General features: G+C 46.3%; 2 protein-coding genes across 4 annotated transcripts in view; both read right to left on the reverse strand.

Annotated features, from left to right (window-relative positions):
- Positions 1–10,707: 10,707 nt before the first annotated feature.
- RASL11A (RAS like family 11 member A) lies at positions 10,708–12,980 on the reverse strand. The gene is made up of 4 exons (XM_081045990.1): positions 12,794–12,980; positions 12,454–12,510; positions 12,271–12,350; positions 10,708–11,402 (listed from the first exon to the last, which is right to left on the reverse strand). Exons 1-4 carry the CDS (start codon positions 12,900–12,902, stop codon positions 10,935–10,937), a joined length of 714 nt encoding a protein of 237 aa, XP_080902116.1. The 5' UTR covers positions 12,903–12,980; the 3' UTR covers positions 10,708–10,934.
- Positions 12,981–17,096: 4,116 nt separating this feature from the next.
- Positions 17,097–23,186, reverse strand: part of RPL21 (ribosomal protein L21) — a 46,968-nt gene continuing 40,878 nt past the window's right edge. For 2 of the 3 annotated variants that reach the window (XM_081045645.1, XM_081045643.1), the window contains exons 2-6: positions 21,776–21,854; positions 21,437–21,498; positions 20,790–20,902; positions 20,210–20,360; positions 17,116–20,019 (exon numbers count right to left, since the gene is read on the reverse strand). In XM_081045645.1, the coding sequence (XP_080901771.1) occupies positions 19,930–20,019; positions 20,210–20,360; positions 20,790–20,902; positions 21,437–21,498; positions 21,776–21,842 (483 nt within the window). In that variant the 5' untranslated portion in view covers positions 21,843–21,854 and the 3' untranslated portion in view covers positions 17,116–19,929. Of the gene's footprint in view, positions 20,020–20,209; positions 20,361–20,789; positions 20,903–21,436; positions 21,499–21,775; positions 21,855–23,186 lie in introns of all 3 variants that reach the window. The other variant, XM_081045644.1, reaches the window with a different exon arrangement.

A 23,186-nucleotide genomic window follows, 5' to 3' on the forward strand; every position in this document is an offset into this window, starting at 1 on the left:
GCTGGGGGTTAAGACTTCAACATATGAACGTGAGGAGGACACAATCCAGCCTGTAACAGAGAGTACATCATTTGTGGTGAACACACAGACACCACTGTAAGGGGCCGATATAATTCCCCACAGCTATAGAAACTTTAGCACAATGGTGGGCATGAGCCAACGCAGCTTCCCGCAGCCCTCCAAAGCAGCGTGGTGGCTCGGATAGGGGGCTGGAGGATGGAGACAGGAGGGAGGCAGGCCTGCTGGTGACTTCGACCATGTAAGGTAGGTCTTACTGGATCTGAGAAGCTTGGTTTTGCCCTCTGCCATAGTCAAGTTACACTTGGACTCTTAAAGCTCTTCAGGAAGAACGTATGCAAACAACCTCTACACTTACTGCTTCCATTTAAAGGAATATTTACAAACATCAGACTTCTGGTTCCTGAACAAACTCAGCGTCAGCAAGACCACAGCCTTGTTCGCATAAAACAGAAAACTCAAGGACAAGCGGCCTTACGTAGCATATCTTGGTCTCCAGTGTCCTAGCACAGACAGAATCACAGAAAGTAAAACTCAATTTAGTCCGACCTCTATTAACCATCAGCTGTCCTGTGGACTGGATGTCCACCAAGACCACTTATGCTCAAATGTTCTAATGACTCTAATCAGTGTCACGAAGAACAAGAGAAGCAACGAATGTCTCGTTGTTGCCTTCTTTCGTTCACTCACTCAACAAATATTGATTGAGCACTTACCATGAGCTGGGTACTCAGGATGGAGGGGTGCGGACGTGAGAGGAGGCTGCATGGAGAGAGCTGCATTTGGGTTTCCCTTGCAGACGGGCTGAGATCTTGATGGGCAGAAGGAATTCCAGGTAGAAGGAACACATGGATAATGGCAAGGAAACAGGAAAAACTAAGCATATTTAGGGTTGAAGTCAACCTTCAGAGATCAAGGAGAAGGGGCAGCAAAACCAGAGGAAGGCAGATCATTCTTCCTTCTGGGGAAGGGTGGCGAGAGGACGGAAACAGTGATGACAAACGTGCTCTGACTATAAACGGCACGTGTATTCTTCCGGTTGGAATGTACTGTAGCTCTGGGTTCTGACCATTCCAGTGGGCGTTCAGCTTTGCATGTCAGTGTGGGAAAAATGACTTGACTGCCTATTTTTGAGCACCTAAATCTGTCACCGGTTGAATGATGTTGGTATACCACTCACAGGGTGAGTGTTATTGCTCATGCAGATACTTCCTGTCAAAGCAGGATGAGAGGGAGCCAAGAGAAGCCTATGCTGGGGGCCCTGATTGGCCTCTGAGACCAGTTAGTGCCTATGGCAAGACCCCTCTGCCAAGTGCCCCTGGAATAGAATCATAAGTGAACAGGTTGGCTTCCTAAAGTATGCTGGGGGTGGGGACAATAGAGAGAAGCCTGTGCCATCCTGAACTGTCCCTTCTATGGGGAGTTTGCGAAGACTGATGGGATCCAGATAGCCAGTCCTAACTCTTCAAAGCTGGGTCATTTGAATAAGCGAGGGCCTTCCCGTCCAAAAGTGTCAATCAAGAATTCCTTCTTGCTTGCTTATGGAATTCTGAGTTTTCAGTTCACCCAAGAAACGGTAAAGGAAAACTTGTTATATATGTTGTTTTCTTTTTGGAGTATGAGAAAAGGAGTAGTCTGCTTTGTCCCAAAGGAATGGGTAAGGCACTACGTCATTGGAAAGATGTAGTAATGCTATTCAGGTAGGTTGTACTCTTCTCGCCCTGAGTTATCTTCTGACTTGAGGGCATCTTCATATTTCCGTAATTCAGCTTCCTCCTGCACCCAGCCCTCTGTTGGGGTTCCCTGTAAGGAACACTCCTTTTCTTCCTGTTCTTCCACACTGAAAGGGTCACCTTCAATACTTGTGTCTGCTTCACTCGAAACCCCAGGCCCCTTCTTTTCTGTGGGCTCTGCGTTTGAGCCGTTCCTCCTGTACCCTCCACTTCCTGTCCATCCCCCCTGATGCTCCCGGGGATTGTGGCTATGGCCGCAGGCTCCTGGAGTCCAGCTCACTCCTGAGCTCCCTCAGCTCCCTCAGAGGGCTCCCACCACCTGCAGGATGGAGCCGGTCCCTCCCTGTCTTAGCAGGCCATCAGGCTCTTCACAATCCACTTGCTCACAGACTCACCTCACCTCCCTTTGGGCCCCTCTTCCTTGTACCCCACACACCAGCCAAACCAAAGGACCTGCTCTTTGAAGAAGGCTGTCACGTCAGCACTTGGAACTCTGCTCAGTCGCCTCTCTCGGGCCGGACGCTCCCGCCTCCCTCCTCTGTTGAGAAGCTCCTCACTTGAGTTCCCTCCTTCTCTCTGATGCTTCCCTTAATCCCGCCTGACAGAAAGGCCAGAATCCCCTCACTGACCACCCACTCTGCTCCCAGAGCACATGCTCATTGCTGTCACATGGCTCCTGTCCAAGTTTGGCTAGTACTCTGTGATGTGGGTCTTTGCTTCTTGACTAAAGTGCGAGTTCCTTCGGGGGAACTGTTTACTTAAGCAGCCAGCAGAGCAGCTGGCCTGTAGTTTATGACAGCCTCTTGTCAAAACAGTAGTTGAGAGCATGGGATCTGTGGCCAAGGCTTGGCCTGGGTCTCAGCTGTGCCTCTCCCCAACTTCATGACCTGGGGCATGTTTCTCGGCTGCTGTGTGCCTCAGTCTGCACATCTGTACATTGGGGATAATAATACTACACAGCTGACAGGATCATTGCCAGATAAAATAAGTTAACCCACAAAAATCTCTTTAGAACGGTGTCCAGCACATGACAAGCACTGGATGGATGTACTGTTGTTACTAATAGGACCCATCTGGAATTGCTATCTCAGGGTCTCTGGGAGTGGGCCCAGGAGTTGGCATTGTAAAGTACCCCCCAGATGATTCTACTGCACACTAGGTTTTGTGGACCACTCATGTAACCTAAATCTCTTGTTTTATAAATGAGGGACTTGAGGCCAAGTTCAAAAAGGAATCGCATAATCCACTATCTAGTCCACCTTTAATCATTCATGGACTTGAACAAGCTTAAGCAGGGCCAAACGAATTTGATTTTCAGATGCCTTCCCCACTCAAGGGTTTTTTACCGCATGGGCAGCCCAGAGGGGACCAGAGCAAATGGAACTGGCACAGACAGGAAGCCCAGTTTGGGCCACTACACCTATTTCCTTTTATGCCAGCAGTGAGAGGACCAAAGCCCACAAATTGCCACGGCTTTCATTTCCCCCATTCCAAGCTCCTCACATTCATAAATAAGGATGGCCTTGACTATCAGATGGTTCTTCAGTCTAATCACGTCCCTCTAAAGCAGAGGACCTTGCTGCGATTTGTGCTGGTCAAACATTCTTCTGGTTTTCTGCATGAGACAAATATTTGAATTTATAAATTGAGCACATGCAGCAGATTGCTCTCCCTCATGTGGGTGGGCCTCGTCCAGTCAGTTGAAGGACTGAATAGAACAGAAAGGTTGACCCTCCTCGTGTGAGGGAACTCCTCCAGCCTGACTGCCTTGAGCTGGCACATTGGTCTCGTGCTGGCTTTGGAGTCCAGCAGAAACATCGGCTCTTCCTGGGTCTCCAGCATACCAGCTTTTGGACTGGAACTGCACCATCGGCTCTTCTAGGTCCAACATGTCAACTGCAGATTGTGGGACTTCTCAGCCTCCATAATCACATGAGCCAATTCTTTACAATAAATCTCTTCATATAGAAATATATCCTGTTGGTTTTATTTCTCTGGAGAACTGTGACTGCTACACTGCAACACAATAGTGCATATTCAATAATCATAGCTAGTTGTTGTTAGTTTTATTATTATGCTACCAACAGTGTGACTAGCACACAGCCCCCCGCCGATCGCCCCTCAAACATTCCTGCAGCACCCTCATATTTTCCCCATCTGGGGAAATTCATTGGCCTTTCCTTTTCAACCCTGAACCTGTTCCCTGTCTCTTGCCCCTCCTGGTGTACATGGACACACACACACACATGTTTTCATCCTGGACCAGACTGAGTTGGGTGGGGAGGCACTTTTAGTTCCCACCCAAGATGCTTCTGGCATCTTTCCACTCGATAGTAAATCATTCACTCCCTCAGCCCTACCCTCCCACCCCTGCCATTCAGCCACTCTGCATCTCCCCCAACAAGGGGCTAAGCTCCTGCCTCCAGAAGAAAAGAATAGGCCTGACCCCCTGGGGGCTGAGTGCAGGCTGCTTCTCAGGACACTGGTCAGAGAAGAGGCTGAGGAGAGACAGCCAGTGGCAGAGTGTCCCTGGGGCACTCAGACTTTGATAATGCTCTCCATCCCTGTCTCCTGTCCACGGCCCCCAAACCCATCATGGCTTTCACGGTGGTGACTCTGGGAAAGATGACACCCTAGAGAGAAATGTGGCTCTGCCAGGTGGTGCTGAGGAAGCTCCGGGAGGCCAACCCAGCCCACACCCAGTCAACAGCAGCAGGCCAAACGCAGGGGCTCCCAAATGCCCCCTTGTGTGGTGTTGCTGTTCTCCCTGCAAGTCTGACTCGCCCGGGGTCAACAGGAAGCAAGCCCAGACTGTGATCTTGCTCAAAATCTCCAAACAGGAGCCATCCTGCCTCAGTACCACTCAGGGAGTTTCTTCAAGAATGGATTTCTCCTCCATGGCTCAAATACGAGGTGTGATCAAAAAGTACAGTGCATGTTTAAATAAACAAATTTATTACAGTAAGACACTTTGCTATTAATCCTCCTCAAAATACTCCCCCTCACTTCGAACACACTTATCCCCTCGTTCTTGCCACTTTCTGAAGCAGTTCTGGAAGTCCTCTTTCCTGAGTGTCTTTACTTCATCCTCCATCGTGAACGTTTGGTGTCACACATCACTTCTGGTACGGCAATTTCTGTCAAATAAAGACATTATGGTGCGTCCTCATCCACCTTATTCACCAGATCTGACACCGTGTGACTTCTGCTTCTTCCCCAGAGTCAAAATGATTCAGGACATCAAGGCAGCTATGACAGTGCAACGAAAGACAGTCAGGAAAGAGGACTTCCAGAACTGCTTCAGAAAGTGGCAAGAACGAGGGGATAAGAGTGTTTGAAGCGAGGGGGAGTATTTTGAGAGGGATTAATGGCAATGTGTCTTTTATTGTAATAATTTTTTTAAATTTAAACATTCACCCTATTTTTTGATCATATCTTGTACATAACAACAGTCTTCATTTTTCATAAGTTCCCCCAAAAGATGCTGGTGCAATACTCCTGGCCATAGGAACAGCCCTGAGCTGAAGGAATTCTTGTCCCTAAAACCAGGCCTCCTGGTTCCCTGGATTGTGTTCGTTTCGGCCATTGGGTGACCTCTCTGAGCCTTAGTTTCCTCATCTGAAAGATGAAAGTGGTAATAGTTCAACCTCAAAGGACTATTGAGACAAAGTGTCCAGTACATAGTGAAGGATCAGTAATATTAGGTATTAATATTACTGATGGAATAACTGCTCCCCTGCAAACTTTCTTTTTCCCAGATGTGAAATAGCAAAAGTCACATCTTTCAAAGCAACGACTATACCTTTTAGAGTACACAAGCAAGCTCAAGAAGCACTCTTTTTCCAAAAACCACTTTAGTTTACCAGTGTGCCTTTAACAAAATAAGACAACTACAATGCACTGAGCACCTCCTAGGTGTCAGGCTCTGCCAACAATTCTGCCCAGTGGGTAGCATCACCTCCATTTTACGACAAGGAAACTTACAGTGCACCGTGCCCAAAGTCACAGTCCCATCACTGGCAGCGTGGGGTTTGAACCTGATTTCACTCTGGCACCCATGTGATGCTGCCTCCTTAAAGCTGGTTAGTGACTATTCATGAGTGAGAGCTCCTGAAACTTCCTTATTTTTCCAGAGTTAAAAGTCCAGGTCAGTCTTTCCAGTCTTTACATAAGACTTGCAGTTCACAAGGGTCTAACTTACATAGAGAATGACAGTAAGAAATGGCAGGAAATATTTCACAAATGTAACTCATTAATCCTCAGTTGAACATAATCATACTCAAAGGAAGTAATGCTTTACAACTTGTAAAGCAAGAAATGTCATTTTCTTAGTAAGGGTGTGTCATGCAGGGCGACATGTGGGGTCTCAACTCCCGCTCCCCACATGAGAACGTAGGATATAGTGAGGCCAAAAAGGAACACCCACGGAGCCATAGGTAGGGGAGTCATACCACTATGGTCTCACTGGTGGCTGGGTTAGAGACACAGGAAGAGGGAGCCACACTATCCGCAACCTGCTGTAAATAACTGCAATCCGCTCTTGCTAGCTCAGCCACCATCTTCTTGCTAGCCCCCATTTGCTGCTAGCGTAGCCACGGCAATTAGTGGCCAATGGCTCACTGGTTACAGCGGACGGCCAACTAGTCACAGCTGATGGCCACCAATCACAGCTGATGGCCATTTTCTACCTGAGCCAGCACCTTTCCACGAAAGCCTGGAAACTGCACTCCTGGCTCTGCCCCCACAGGGTGCTTTCGAGTTCTTGGGGTAGTTGCCTCCGCTCCCTGCTCTTCTCTGATTTGCAGCCTCAACTAATTTTGTCAGCACCCTCAGATTTGGATCAGCGCCTTAGTTCACCTTTCAAACCACATAGCTGTGCCCTCAAGGCAGGGCCCCCAGAACTCCTATACAAGAAATGCTATCTTGGTCACAACAACATAAAACACAAGGCTTTGCGAGAACCAGGTTCTCCAGAAACGTGATTTGAAATCATGCAAATCACTATGGTAGTGGTCTTTACAAAGAAGTGAGGGAATCTGAAAGCTACGTTATCTGTTGTTTAAGCAGCCCTGCTCTGGAGAATGGCCATCTCCAATCGTTTGGCAGAGGGAACCCAGCATATGGGTATACAGCACTGGGCTCCTTTGCTCTATGAAAGTGACACCAGGGACTCCTGAATTTCTCTAGGGGTTCAGCTTTGCAAATAGTTTTGAGAATTCTGTTTTGTACCAGACATTCTAACAGGTGCTGTGGAGCTAAGAAGAATGAGACCCACTGTCGTGTGGGGTCTCTGGTCCCGCTCCCCACATAAGAACGCAGGACATGGTGAGGCCAAAAAGGAACACCCACGGAGCCATAGGTAGGGGAGTCATACCACTATATTCTCGCTGGCGGCTGTCCGCAACCCTCACTGCACCGCTTGTCGGCTCAGCCACCATCTTCTTGCTAGCCCCCATTTTCTGCTAGCGAAGCCATGGCAGTTGTATTAGTGGCCAATGGCTCACTGGTTACAGCTGATGGCCAACTAGCCACAGCTGATCACAGTTGATGGCCATTTACTACCTGAGCAGCACCCTTCTATGTGAGGCCGAGAGCCTGGAAACTGCTTTCTGGGGCTCTGTCCCCACACCCACTCTGCTATAATGGAGCTGATTTTCCCCCTCGACAGAGAAAATGCATGAGGGCTGACTACATTTTTTTCTAGGATGGGCAAATTTCTAGGATGAGACTGGTTCTGTCATTGTAAACGAATCGTCTCTTACATCAATTAATTAGCCCTAGAGCCCTAGCGAACTTAACAATGTTTGGAAAATAATCATCTGGTTTTTTTTCCTTTATCACATCTTTCTTATTGAGTGTCAAAGCCGTTTAAGACTAATTTTCACAAAGTCTCTCAAAATATTCCACCTTTTGGAGACAGACGAAGCAGTAAGAATAAATTATTAACCATACGAAATATCTTTGCAGTATAAATTTAAATTGGTAATTTTGCATACTAAGAAGTTGAAATTACAATACATACAAGGGGAAAAAATGCTATTTGAGCCCCAAAGTCATGACTTAGCTATCCTCTTGTCTTTCCTATTTGCTCTTTGGTTCACTGCCGCCTTCCATGGCTATTTATTTTAATCCATTTCTCCAACAGATATTAATCAACTTTAGAACTTCTGTTGAGCCCTTGCCCTCAACATAAGCAAGACAGATTTATTTTCTTCTGTCAGAATTGATTTCTTTTTCCCTTATTCACGTCTGCTTTTCGTGAGTCGAGGGTGAAGACAGAATATTTGCAGGATGTACAATTTAGCCCTTGGATCCCGTCCATTTCCCCAGGACCACACTGGTCTGCTTGTGAATGAGATCATTCTGCAGTTTTAGAGCTGAATGAGACCGAGCCTCGACCAGAAGAGGAGTGACCAATGGAGACCTGGGGATTTCAAAGATGGGGGAGTGGTTGTGAAGAGGGAACAGGGACGCTGTAGCTCCAACTCCCTCATGAGCAAAGGCAGCCACAACACTCTACTGATGACACTCAGAGGTAAGGCAAACTACCAGGTGAAAAGGTGTAGACACTGGCCTCCTCACACCCACCCAAGTTTTTACTGTTCTGCCCAGTGTTTCAGGAATTCTGCCGCCACTGGCAACAGAATGACCCATGTCTCCGACGGCCCTGCCCTCCTCATTCCCCAGGGGAAAGAAGATGGGCTCCGGGCACAGATTCCCCTCTAAGGGCCTCCTGGCCCAAATGCTCAGATCCTCTTCCCCATACACAAATCCAACAACTTCCTGCCCTAATCGCCCCCTGATAGTTCCCTGCCTTCCTCTTCCATCTCCACGGCTACTATCCCAGGAGCTTTCCAGATGTTTCCCAAGCACCTGACTCCCATGAGATCCCATTGCCATCAGCAGGAGGCCCCGGAAAGAGACAACAGGCTTGAGGTCCCTCTGAGACTAAGAAGCTGGGCCAGTTCTGGGGATCAAAGGATAGAGGAAGCTATGAAGCCCTAGAGGGCAGTTATCTGTGCAGCTGAGGACAGGAAAAGCACCGTGTGGAGCAGCCGGCCTGGGCCCCTAGATGCTGTCACTCCCTTTGGAAGTGCGCTGTGACTCATCTGACCCCTCTGGCCCACAGTGTACGCTCCTTTGGGAGAGCTTGAGGGTACTTCCTGTCCTCACTTGGAAATCCATTAGAGGCAGCTTTGGGACATCTCTTGTATTGTTCTTTAGCAGTCACGTTACCGTTTAGCCTTTGTCCATGGAAATATTTGATCTCTATTCCTTTAGGGCAGAGGAGCCCTGGCGCTGGGTGGCAACCTGGGCATGCTGGGACACGACCACAACTAAGAGGACCGGTTGTTCTTCTTGTGTCCACACCTACAACGTTAAGATGTGTGGTAGGAAGCATGGATGGACAATGATAGAAAGAACTCTTGTTCTGAATGTATGCAAACGAGCAAGGAGATTCCGGCACTTTTTAAAAAAATCATGGAATCTAAAATAATATTTTTCCTTAGATATTTGGCCACTCCTTTAGACACAAATTTTCCGTTTTTCTTAAGCTTTCATGCCATTTTGCATAGGTAGGTGCCCCTCAACCATAGGGAAGAATGGTATGACCCTCACAGGTCTGGACAGAGGTGTCCTTGGAAGAAAGGGTAATGGTCTGCAATGGCCAGAAGCTGCATGTGTCACTTTCTGTCACTGCTAACAATCTTTAGTCAGAATATCTTCTGTCCTTGTTCTGCAGAAGTGACAATTTGTGTCATTGTAATCTCCCATCATTGTCCCTTGACACCAATAAATAATGCATTCACTCATTTATTCATCAAATATTTACTGAAAACCTACCGCTCCATGTGTAAGCACTGGGCTAGAAGCTTGGAATACGAAACCATAAAATTCAGTTACTGCCCTCAAGCAGCGCTCCTTCCAAAGGGGGTGACCAATAGCTACATGACATGGTTGGGTTATAACACAAATGCTACAGGAATAGAGGAAAACTCAGAGAAGGCACCCAGAAGCTGAATGCAGCATGTGACTTGGGTCTTGGAAGATTAGTTAGCCATCCTTTAGGTGGAGGAGAGGGAAACATATTCAAGGCAGAGGGAATAGTTTGTGCCAAGACAGGGAGACGTGGAAGAGCCTTGTATTTACTGAGAAAGGCAGACTGTCTGTCAAGTGTGTATGTGTGTGTGTGTGTTTCGGCAGAAGGTGATGATGAGGCTGGAGAGGTGGTGAAGACTAATTTGATGCCATGTCTCATTTATATCTTATCCAGTAAATAAGGGGAAACCAGCTTCAATTTTTCAACCATGGAAATAAAATGGTTAGGGTTGGTTTTAGCAGTTGTCCTGGTATGAAGAGAGGTGTCATTCCAGAAGCCAAGACACCAGTCTGACCTAGACTCTTGCTTGCCCGTCTAGGCAAGAGCTGCAAAGGACTAAAGTAAGGCAGAGTGATGCTTTAGAGAAAAATCAGAAAGAAAATTGACAGGTCAGATACCCTACTGAATGTGACGCTCGGGGAGGCAGAGAAAAGGAGGATTTTCAGGCAACTCCTGCGTGTTAAAGTGCACTTACTGACATAAGGAATACAGGAAAAGGGGTTTTTGTTTCTTTTAATAAGGGTGGAGAGGATAAACTTCCATTTGCACCAATAAATAATAATTTTTTATGTTCGCAATTGTTTAGCTCTGTAGGCAATGAACTCCTTCCCTAGAAAATCACATGATGTCAATTTCATGCCTGTGGCAAAGAGCTCTAATTAAAGACATCCTGCAGTTATTCAGATCTCTTTCCTCCCCCACATACTTTCTTTTCTCCCACCACAGATTCCCTCTACTTAAACCCCTCCCAACCTGAGACACCAATCAGAGTTCAGACTGAGGGCAAACATGGAGCCGTTCTGGGCTCTGGTGCAAGTATGATTTCTATAAAAAGACATTTAAGAAACAAGGAGCAATGTTGCCTTTTTGCCTTTAATGGAAAAGTGGCTAGCAGTTACAGTACAAAAAAAATATTTTATTAAAAAACGAACTTCTAGGCAATCACTGAATTAACCCACACACTTACAAACCAATAGTCTGTATAAAAATAAACTCTGAATGTATGATTAAAAAGGGAGACCCCCAGTCTTCTCAGCTGCACAAATGCATAATAGAAAGGAGCCGGTCTGTCTGAGATGGATTTACCCTAGTGCAGAGGGGGCTTTGGCTTTGGGAGACAGAGCCTGCTTGAAACGCCTCTTCAGGTCCTGCATATTGGGAGAACGCGGCCGAGGAATGATGGAGGCCCTTCTCCTCTCCCCACTGAGGCTGTGCAGCTTGCTCACTTCTTTGCAGAGATGCTGAAACACATCACAGACGTCCTGGTAGTTTTCACTGGTGGAAATTTCAAGGAATAGGCTGCCCAGCTCGTTGGCTAGGTGAATGCCGTCATCTGTCTGCACCTGCCTGGCGTGCAGAAGGTCCCCCTTGTTGCCCACGATGATGACAGGGGCCTTCGCGTCAGGGTGGGCCTCCCGGATATGCTGGTAAAGGGGGCGGATGGACAGGTAGCTGTCGTAGTCTGTGATGGAGTAGACCAGCAGAAAGCCCTCTGCCCACTGCACACATTTGGACAGGCAGTCGGCCACTTGGGTGAGGTTATCTTGGACCTGAGAGAGCAAAGGGAGCCTTGGATCAAGGAAGCCTTAGCAGAAGGACCCAAAATAACATCAGAGTAGCCCTTGAAAAACCTTTGAACAAGAAATCACTAAATATAGTTCTCAGATTCTGCCCACCTTCTGCAGAAGGAGGCTTTTGATACAGAAAGATCAATGCTCAGGCTCGTTCCCTACCTGGATGATTCTATTAGTTGTCGCCAGGGCATTACTTTGAACCCCCTTGCTTAGCCGGTAGTTGGTGATAAACAGTGGCTGACGGAAGCATGACTTCAATGAGAACTTTTAAATCAGAATGTCGCAATTTTTAGGGAACTAACTCAGAATAAACAAAACTTTGAAAATAAGCCAAGATAAACATCTGTTCCCAAAACCCATAAAAATATTTTTAGCATGTCCTTCTTGAGAATGTTACAGACACAAATTCCTTCTTTCTGTTCTTCCACAAGACCTTTTCCTCCCTAGAAGGGAGAGCAATTAGTAACTTGTTAGTCAAGTTACATTCCTGACCAGTGGCCAAAAGATGGTCTGACTGCAATTACTGACTTGAGGGAAGAGCTTATAACAGAAGCACTTTTGCAGTCCTTGCCGGAAGAGAAGACCCTCCATCCCACCCCAACAGTCTGGTTAAGGGTTCCGTGGCCGAGCTCTGAAATAAGTGGGGAGACGCATCCAGTAGTGATGCCCTAACAGCTAGAAACAAGCAAAGAGCCGAGGAGGAAGCTGCCCCGCCTCCGCGCCCCCCACCCCCGGGACGGTTTCTAGCAGCCCCCTGGCTGGCCGGCACCGCCCATCCTCCGTCTCAATGCACAGCATGCGTGTTTAGACATGTCCCCCGCCCCCGGGTCTCGCCAGTCCTTACCTGGATTCCCCCGGGGGTGTCCTGGATCTGCAAGGAGAGCTGGTCTCCCTCGACGGAGACAAGCCGTGAGTACAACTTGCCTGGAGAATGAAGGAGAGTGTGCTTTTAAATTCTTACAGTCTCGACGGAGAAAAGGAAATCGGAGCATGCAGCCACAAAGCGGGGACACGGAATTATTCTAACCTGTATTCGGTTCATAATCGCCAATGAATCTCTTGGTCAGGAAGCGCACGATCATCGCTGCAAAGGAAATAGGAAAATCGGCTGAAGGACTCGGACAAGAGCGTCACACCCGGACCCTCTCGGGAACGAGGATGGGGGGACGCGCCGGACTCCGTCGCAGCCCCCGCGCCCCTGGCGGCCGGGACACTGCAGGTACGCGACCTGCCGCGGCGGCCGGGAATCCGCCGGCTCCGTCCCTGCGCGCTGCCCCCCTCCCGGACCCGAGCCCGGCTCTCCCCAGCCTCCGCGGCCCCCGCCTGGCCCGGGTGGGCGGCCCCCGCGCGGCCCCCGCGGCACTCACCACTCTTGCCCACGCGGCTGGCGCCCAGCACGGCCAGTTTGATGTCCCTGGGCAGGAGGTAGTCGGAGGAGGACTCGGGGATGGGCGCGAGCAGGAAGTGCCCGGACATGCTGGGCGGCCGCTCCCCACCCGGGCCTCGGCGGAGCGGGAGCCGCTGCGGAGCTGGGAGCGCGCGGACCGCCGAGCTGTCACCGCCGGCGGCTTTTAAAGGGCCCGGCGCGCGGGGGCGCAGCGCAGCTGCCTCGGGCTCCGCCCCTTCCCCGCCCTCCCGCCGGCGGCGGGCGGGGGCGGGGGCAGGAAAGCGGGGGACAGTCGCCGCGGGCGGTTGCACCACCTCGCCACCTGACGCGCTCTGCCCGGGATCTGCGTGGCTCCGGGGTCCCCGGCCCTGGAAACGCGGCCACCGTCCCGAGAGCGCAGGGGAGGCCTCCCGCTGAGCTGTGCCTGCAGAGCCCCGGCGACCCCCTCCACCCGCGGAGGCGACACTAGGTCTCTACACTAGTGGGTGAACCTGAGATCAGAGTTAGGAGCTGGGGAACGAAAGGAAGGAAAAAGTGAAATGAGTTGCATGGTTCTGCAACAATGGGAGGAAGAATTCCTGTCGAAGGTTGCCCTTTATATTTTCAAAGAGGGCTGAGGAGTGACATTAATAGAGGAAAAGGGAGGGAGGGAGGGCCCACGAGCCCAGAGTCCTACCAGCGTAAGGTAACCGCAGTCTCGGAGACCTGCCTCCAGCCCTGTGGAGGCCCCCAGGCAGTAGCTGTTTGCAGCACAGCTGGCACTGGTTGACTCATTAGTGGCCATTCAATAAGCCTTCCATGGGCTGGGAGCTGTGGCTCTGGACTAAATCTCCATCACTGGTACTGACCTGTATACCAGAGTCCTGCATGTGCTTCACTAGTCAAGTACTGACTTCCAGGTGACAAGTGGAGTTTAGGTCTGGGTTTCAAGGCCCACCATGGCAAGGCAGCCTGGGATGTTCCCCTTGCAGGTTAGAAGACTTCCTGCGTTCCAGTCTCTTGTCCAGTCGCATGTTAGCCAGCCCCATCGTTACTCACCCCTTCCTCTGTCCCCGTTGAATCAGTTAGCTTTGCTGCATGACAAACTGCACAGAACCAATTGGCTTAAAACAGTGATGCCTCACATTAGCTTTCAAGTCTTAAGGACAGTGGGGGTTTTCCTACTCTAGGCTCAGTGGTCTTTCTCATGCACCTCCAGAGCTGGCAGGTGGCTGTGAGGGGGAGGAACAGTGACTGAGTCATGTGTGTCCATTTATCCAGCAGGCTGGCCAACGCTTGTTCTTTGGGGGCTCAGAAGGATTCCTTCCAAGAGAATGACTGGAAGTGGAAAAGGCCTCTTGAGACTTAGGCTAAGAGGTGGAACCTATTAGCCCTGTTGGCAATGGGGCCAAAGCAAATCACACCACAAGCCCAAATTCAAGGGGTGGGGAAGTACACTCCCTCCTTGGTGGAGGGAGCTGCAGGCATGGTGAGGGCTGGGATGCAGAAAGGGGTAGAGGATGGGGTCCACTGTTAAATTGACCACAAGGGTTGATGTGCCTCTACCCACCCAGTACCCCAGCGAGCTCAGTCATCCTACACGCCAAGCTCTCACTGCCAAGTGCCGTCATTTCTACTGCCTGTGTTTCTCCGTGTCTCCTCCTCTCCACCCCTACTGTTCACTTCTCAATGGAAGGATCCTGAATAATCCAGAACGAATAGATGGTGACTAGTTGACTTGTTCCTTCCTTGGAAGCTTCCTCTGAACACTGCTGCCATCCACACCTTCTCCCAGTTACTCACTCAGGGCACCGCTGGCAGCACTCACCTGTCACTACTTTCTGATGGAACATTTGTTTCACATGTCTCCGGGAGGGCAGCATGTGTCTTTAGTACCCAGCACATAGTGGTACGTGGGACTTAGCAAGATCCTCAACAAATGTTCCCTTTCTGAATGAACAAATGAATGGGGTCTCCACTGTGTGAACTGGAAGACAGAAATCACGTGTGTAACCATTATCCCAATACTCTGGTTTAGAGAGCAACCTGCTCTCAGGAGCAAGTGTCCCAGGACATGTCCTGAGCTGAACCGCCATATTTCAGTTACACCGACTTTTAGCTGTTCACAAGGCAGCCCTCTCAGTTAACCTGAAAGATGGGAAGCAAGGCACCAAGACCTTCCCTGACGGGGAGTCGGCACCATAGAGATAGTTAATATTTATAAAACATCCTTGAAACGATTAGGTTCCAGGGTCCCTGAGCAGTTCAGTGATGGGGTCTGGGTTGTTGTCTCACATTCTCCTGGCCTCTCCTTGAATACAAAATGGTTCCTGCTTCACCAAATACCAGGTCCTCATCCAAGCAGGAGGGGAGGGAGGGACTCGCTCCCTTTGTTCCTTTTTATTATGAAATAAAATTCTCAGCAGAACTCCGTCAAACTTTCTCTTACATCTCAATGGACAGAACTGAGAAGCTGCAGAGTTTATCCAAGCATCTAGCAAAGACGAGTGGGGTTAGCAAGTCTAGCCTGAACAGACACATTGCTACCACATTAAAAATCAGGGGCTAGAAAAGGGATCTCTTGAGCAGCTGTCAATAGGATGTGCCACAAATACCCTTCTTCCCTGGGGTTTAAATGCCTAATTTTCAAGGGAAGAGACCTTTCTTGGCAGAATCTTGCATTTATACTGAGCCTTTGCTGAGAGCTCAAAATTTTATTCCATTCTGCTTGGAAAGCTTTTTGCATTTGCAAATACACAAGATAATCCATGACCTTTTAATGCAGGCAATATACTACCAAACAGTGGAATTATAGCCTTGCATGAACTGTTGCTGCTTGTCTTCTATTTGGATCTCTTTGTGTCCAGTTATGTAAAACTGGTGCCATCAACCTATCAAGCATACTCAAGTCGTTTTAGAAAGATAATGGAAATGCGTAGGCACAGATATGGGTATCTGTGGGTGTTTGGAGTGAGTGTGAAGGACAGAATTTGATAATATGCAAACATCATGAGGCTTGGGAAGTTAACCCTTTACCAGCCAGGTAAGCGTGATTTCTAGCCCTGTGGCAAAACTTTGCCAAGGGTCCTTTAGTTCAATATCCTTCCCATCACCATATCCCCCAGTTCAGTTACCTTTCCTGTGTGTCCTAAATCCTTGATATTGCTCTTAGTGGAGACTCAGAGATGGCTTTTTGGTACTTTCCCTGGAATAGGAATTACATTTCTGCCCTCTATTAGCTCCCCCGTATTTCAAGTCAAAATTACTTCAAATCTTCTCTCTGTAAGGCTGTCTGTCAAGTGCTGGTAAAGAACACAAAGGGGCCTGCCTGGTGGCTCAGGTGGTTGGAACTCCGTGCTCCTAACTCCTAAGGCTGCCGGTTCGATTCCCGCGTGGGCCAGTGGGCTCTCGGCCATGGGGTTGCTGGTTCAATTCCTCGAGTCCCGCAAGGGATGGTGGGCTGTGCCCCCTGCAACTGGAGAACGGCAACTGGACCTGGAGCTGAGCTGTGCCTTCCACAACTAAGAGTGAAAGGACAACTTGATTTGGAAAAAAGGCCTGGAAGTACACACAGTTCCCCAGTAAAGTCCTGTTCCCCTTCCCCAATAAAACCTTAAAAAAAAAAACACACAAAGAACAGCGTTCTAGTATCAAACATTTGCTAAGAGGGGACGGCGAAGTGTGAGACCCTCCCACCTGCCTTCACAGACGTCCCCATAGCAGTTACTCAGCGCAGTTACTCAGCGCTGTCCGCTGGTGTGGAAAGCAGGATGGCGAGCACTGGTCTGGTCAACGGAATGACAAAGCACTGTTCACTTATTTCCCATGAGCAATTCATCGAAACCTCTCAGCTTAGGAGTAAAAAAATGCAACCATATCTTCACTTCAGCTAAGCCATCACCTCCTTTTCTAGACAGTACAGTACCCCCATTGCATTTCTTCCGAACTTCCATAAATTCTAACCTTGCCAGGAAAGTGTGAGAGAACATTTTCTGTGTCACTTCCATGTCGAGCTTTGTGAGATGGCCTGCTAATCACCAGGCACTTTCATCGTTTGAATCACAACACAGAACCTTGAGTAGGCAGCTTATCCACTCCGTGGTACTCCTGCCAGCTCAGCAGTAACAGCTGCAGGTGCTGCCTCACAGTTATTACTCATAACCAAGTGACTTGTCTAACAAGATGTTGTGATGGTGTTGGCATGAGGACAAACAGATCTAACAGATGTTGTGATGGTGTTTGCATTGTTTTCCCTTGAAATGGGGCTAGGATGAAGTAAGTATGCGATAAACATCCAATAAACCAAATTCAATTATTTCTTTTACTCAATAAATTATTCACCTTGTTTGTACTTTAACAATTGTTTACATTTTGGCATTTCTCATGCTAGCAGAGAAAACACTAACCCACACTAGTGGGAATACAGATGTGTTTTTTTGCAACATTCAGAGGACTTTAGAGTTTTATTCAACCCTTGGGATTGGGTTCAACTAAAAACAGACCTTTTAAAACATACCTGGCTAGATCAAAAGAATTAACAGTTCAAGAGGTCATGACCTCACTTATGATCATAGCTCTTATTAAGAACAGGGTGAAAAGTTCTAGTTAGAATACTTTACTTCGTTCTCAAGTTTAAGAAAACTGTATAGCAAGGAATTTATAAATTCACCACCTGTGACTGTCGTTATTTAAAAGGACCTACATTTCAAGGCAGGCACATAATATGCACTCGCATTACTCAAGAGCTCAGGGATTTCAATTGGTTCATCCTTCACTCACAGAACCTTGCTAATCTATTTGTGGGACATCCAGATAGAGTTGCCCAACAGGGAGCTGGAAATAGATCTAGAGCTTGAGAAACTAGGATCTGAAATTTGAATCTCAAGTGTCTTTGAAATTGCTAAGACATAAATTGGTGGTTCTCAAACTTGAACATGCATCTTAATCACCCAGAGCTTGTTAAAACAGTGCTGGGCCCCACCCCTTGTTTGATTCAGTCGTTCTGGGTAGGTCTTCGTGTTTAATGTTTCCAGATGTTGATGCTGCCAACAGGGAAACTGCATTTTGTGAACCACTGACTTAGATCACCCAGAAAGAACTTACAGTGGCAGATGTGGAACATTAAGGTGGAACCAGAATGAGGTGAGCCAGGTAGAACTGAGTCAAATATGATGGCACAAGCCTCTGGAAAAGAAAAAATTGCTGGTTCTGTCAACTATTTGGGGAGATAAAGTAAAATTAAAGTCTAAATTTAATTAGCAAGTATTCGGAGACTGGGGAATTAAAACTAAGAAAGGCAGGCAGGCACTGGAAAAGTTGCTCATTCAATTTGCTGGTTTTAGTAAGGATGAATTGAAGTCAGGGAAGTAGCAAGTGGGAAGGGCAAGGACACAAGACCCAGAACAATCAGTGCAAAAAGAGCCCTCCCTGCCACTCACTCACCCCCTCGCTGTGCTTTTATACTTATGCCTTGCTTTATTACAGGGCTTGGGATCTTACTGCTCCTCCTGGACAGGAATCTTGTTAATGGTTTTCTTCTCTTAACCTCCTTTCCCTCACAGAGTAGGTTAACAGTAAATATTTCCTAACTTAGTAACAATCTTTTGATACCAGTTGATAAACTCAGATCCCCCAACAAAATATATCAGGTAATGAGTGATAAGTACTATAAACAAAAAAGGACAGAGAATAAGCTTAATTTTCTAGAATGCTAAGAGACAGCCTTGGTAAAATTTGAGGAGAGTCAGGTGACAAACATTGGGGACGCCCTAAAGTTGTAATAGTACAAAGGGAGAAAGTGCCTACTAAAGAGATGGGGATAGGAAGAAATGGCTACGAATATATTCAGGAAATAGAATATTAAAATATGCAAATTGAGGAACACGTCAGTTTAAAATGACTCCAAATGGGCCCCTGGTGGTGTCATCAACTAAGACTAATAAACACAGAATAGGAATGCCAACTGATGTAATTGGTAAGATTTTCCTTGTTTTCTGAGATAGTGGTAAATTCTGTTGACCAATATAATTACGTTCAAACACAACTCTACCACTAGATGTGAACCTTTAAGGGCAGTTAACCACCATTGAGTTATGTTAGGCATTTACCGAGTTTCTCAACCAGGTTTGCTGGATTCCACAGCAGATCTATTACCATCACACTTCACGGGAGAACTGAAGGCCATCAACACTGGGTTTTTACCCATTCACAGCACTGAATGAAGTTGTGAAAAATGAACAGGTTCTTGTCCTTGAGTCCATTAGTGCGGAAGAGAATATGAGAAATCAAGGTTTCCATTTTAAACAGACACTGTATTGGTGCAGCCATCAGAGAAAGCTGCTAGCAGGCAGCATGGTTATGTGGGACTGGAGATGCCGGCCACATCCCAGTAGATATCCGGGACACAGAATAACCTAAATATGATCCAACTATACAAAGTAGCCTTAAAATGTTCCCAATAATGAGGGAACACAACACTAGTGATTGAGGCCTGGTTATGGAGCCAGATCACCTGGGTTTGAATCTTTGCCTGACACTTTGCACCTGTAACCTTGGGCAAGTTAACTGTGCCATAGCTTCCTCTTACGTAAGATGGGCAAAACAGTACTTACGAGATTTTTGAGTAAATATGTAAAGTGCTTAGAATGCCACACAATATACTAACTGCTATATAAATGTCTACCCTTGGTTAAAATAAAAAAAAGGTATTCTAGTTCCAAATTACACACAAACACTGTAATTTTCTGAGTCCTGTTCCATGAAAGGTGGAAGCAACTGACAACTAGTATGTAACTCACAAAGAACAGGGCGCTTTGAACAATCTATTTTTAAGTAACAGGCTTCAAAGGCAAGTTCCTGATCCTTAAAATAAGCTATTTATCATGCAATTATGAGTAATCAACTTTCCCTGAGCTCATTGTAATGCAACACATGCAGTTTCCTAACCGATGAAGTATATTTTGTCACACAATAAACCACTTCACATCTTTCAGTAAGAAAAAACACTACATTAGAACAGGAAAGACATCACCCAATGAATTAGGACACAAAAGTTTTCTTTAAATATTTCTTTGGGGGAGGGGACGCCACACTCAATTAAGAGAAATATTTTTACAGAGGTCTTTTATTTTTTTACACTTATGCCATGAATTCATAGGGAATGGGTTCCAGCAGCTCAGGCTCCTTTCCATTGGTTCTCACAAAGTGTGCTTCTCTGGGTGGGGCAGGCTATTAAAAAGACAAGGGAATAATTATGTAAAGTACTGTAACTCAATTTCAAAGTGCTGTCAGAAACAAATGAAATTCACATTTGTATTCAATTCCTTCACATCACTAACTTTCATATAAAAGAAACTTATCACTGAGCAAATTTTAAAATTCCCGAGACTAGTCAGGAAACCCTTTGTCAAGCACTTACCTGGCGTTTCAGTTGAACCCAGGTACCTTTCTCTTTGGCTTCCTTCTTTTTCTGATCATTTTCCTTTACCCGTTTCAGGAAGCTATCTCGGCTCTTAGAGTGCTTAATATGCTCAATACGAACATTAATTCTCTTGGCAAGAATCTTGCCCCTAGTGAAAGCAGAAATTCTTATAAATGCTTCGTACAAAATGTAACCAAAATTCAAAACTCTTGGTATTTTCGTTTATTAAATAAACCATGAACATTTTATTCAGATAGGTTAAGGCGTCAGACACTGAAATACTAGAAAATTTAACCAAAAATAGACCACTAATAAAATTTACAACGTATTAAACTTTTTAAACTCTGAAAACTAGAACTAATTAATACCAAACCCCGTAAGACTTTCTCCAGTAAGTCTATTTCAATTTGTTTCCTCTGACAGGATACAAGACAAACACCCAGTTTGCTTGAGTTTTAAAAGGATATTTCCTTTGCCCCACTTGAATGACCAATAAAGACATAAGTCCAAATCGGCAAAGTGAAAAGCGGGTATGAGGGAATGCTAAGTAGCCACAAAGAACAATGACATTACTTACTTGACTTGTTTGTTTACAACAATGCCAACCGCATGCTGAGTAACATTGTAGACCCTTCCCGTTTTGCCATGGTAACATTTGTGGGGCATTCCTTTTTGAACAGTGCCCATTCCCTGTTTAAAGGAGATAAATGTTATGCCAGCAATTTCCCTTCCTTTTAAACACTGACTTTTATTCAAGTATCCAAAACACTCTTAAGATTTTTCTCTTTTAAATGGCAACTCAAAAGCTTTCAGAGCCGGTGAAATGCATTTTTCACATTGCTTTATGCAATCAAAAAGACAATCATCATTAAGCTTTAGAGTGCCAGGACATTTGAATATTGGTCACAGGAGAACATAGCTTTTGCTGTTTTTAAAATAGTTATCTCTATCGATAATTAAATTTTGCACTAAAGTATTCCTTTTCATTTCAACTAACTCTCATGATTATTTCCCCTAATTTTTCCACTGGCTGTTAAAACTGGTTTTGAAAGTAAAATTAAATTAGCTGTTCAATACTCTTACATGAGCTTAGTCAGGGAATGGATTTTTCCCATTTAGGTGGATAAAAAGGAGCCAACAGGTGACATATACACTAGTATTTTAGCTCCAATATTAGATTAAGTCTAACTTTTCTAACTCGTTACTTCCCGTTTTATAATTTACCTTGATGTCTACAATATCACCTTTCTTGTAGATTCGCATGTATGTGGCCAAAGGAACAACTCCTAAAAAAACAAAAACCAAACAAGTAGTATCAAGATTCAGTCAAGAATCAAAATACACAACCTTACTAGTTTTCAACACACACCATCTTTGACAGTTATGTATATTTTAAAATCTTGCTAGTTGACAATTTAAGTACTATATACAATTCATGCTTATTACAAAATAGATAGGTGCTAGTTAATTTATATCATTAAGAATACATTATATGAAATGCAATACAAATGTTATTAATAGAACACAAATATATGATTTCTCTCAGAGGGTAAATCTACTCACCATGTTTTCTAAAAGGCCTAGAGAACATATAGCGGGTGCCTCTCCTCTTTCCCTTTGTGTTGGTCATTTTGACGAATTACTGAAACCAGAAAGTGAAACAATCAAATATAACCACAAAATTGATTATTTACCTCTTTAACTAAAAATACCGTAACTTCAAATGGTTGCATTCCAGCAGCAATGTCAGAATAAGGAAACAATCCAAAAAGCTGGCTCACCAACCAATATTTCTTACGAAGGGTAAAAACCATCAATTTAGCAAAATCTGCCAAAACGGCCTAAGTTCTATAACATTAAAACTCCTCAGCAGAAGTGGATTTTAGAACGCAAAACAGTACTTTCCCTATTAGAATATACAAACACAACAGGACCTCTACCACACTATCTGTAGAACCTAGGCTAGAATTCCAAGGGCACTGGAACTTATTGTTGCAAAGCGTAACAAAACTCAGCACTGCATTTTTACCTGGTCGTGGTCGGTTAAACACTTTTCTTACAAAGTTAATGACAGTATATCTTATACAGAATCTATTAACTGTCAAAATCTCCAACTCTTCATATTTCTAATTGTTTACACAATTCTTTATTTGGTAACGTATGGTGTAGAGGGGGGAAAACCAAGTTTTATAACCAGTGACCTAATTTTGACATAGGTCTGCCACGTACTTGCTGGGAGGCCTACATTTATTCCTGATCATCACCTGTAAAATGGGATTCATACTTTTGCAATGAACTGAGGTCCTGTCTACAAAGCACCCAGCAATTCCTAGCTCACGCTCACACAAAGTGCCCACCAGTACACGGTCACTTATCACTGCCTAAGAATTCACCTGCGGGCATTTAGAACGGAACCTTTCACTTGGTTTCCCAAAAGGTCAAAATAATGGTTCCAAGTGCTTCGGCTCATCCACGGACAGAAGCACCACCGCTGGCAATCACTCCTACCACAAGGCAAGAGATACTCAAGTCGGGCTTAGCCTGTTGGCAGTGCTGTAACAGGAATTAGTTTCCATTTAGCAACAGTCCTTAACCTGGAAGAAAACTGACTCCAAACCAGTTTCCATATAACGTGTATGGCGAGGAGACAAGAACGTCCCGCCTAATCCAGTAAAGCCACGCCAGTCTCCTAAGGAAGGCACCCTTTCCTTTCAAAAGGCAGTGAAGGTCTATCAAGCGCCAGGAACACTCGATCGCCACGCGCTCCGCGAAGTGCAAACGCGCTGAGCATGAGCACAGCTCACGGAGGCGGCGAGGGCCCCCGGGGCCCGAGCCGGTACCGCGCGTCAGTCCGGGCCGGGGCCGCAGCTCCGGGACGAGCCTCTTCCCGAGTAAGGAACCCATTTCACATCCCGTACAAGTCAAACGAGTTTTTAAGGTGCTTAAGGATCGATGCAAAGCGATGACACTTTAG

The sequence above is a fragment of the Rhinolophus hipposideros genome, assembly GCF_964194185.1.
Source record: "Rhinolophus hipposideros genome assembly, chromosome: 4".
In the NCBI taxonomy this organism is placed as follows: domain Eukaryota; kingdom Metazoa; phylum Chordata; class Mammalia; order Chiroptera; family Rhinolophidae; genus Rhinolophus; species Rhinolophus hipposideros.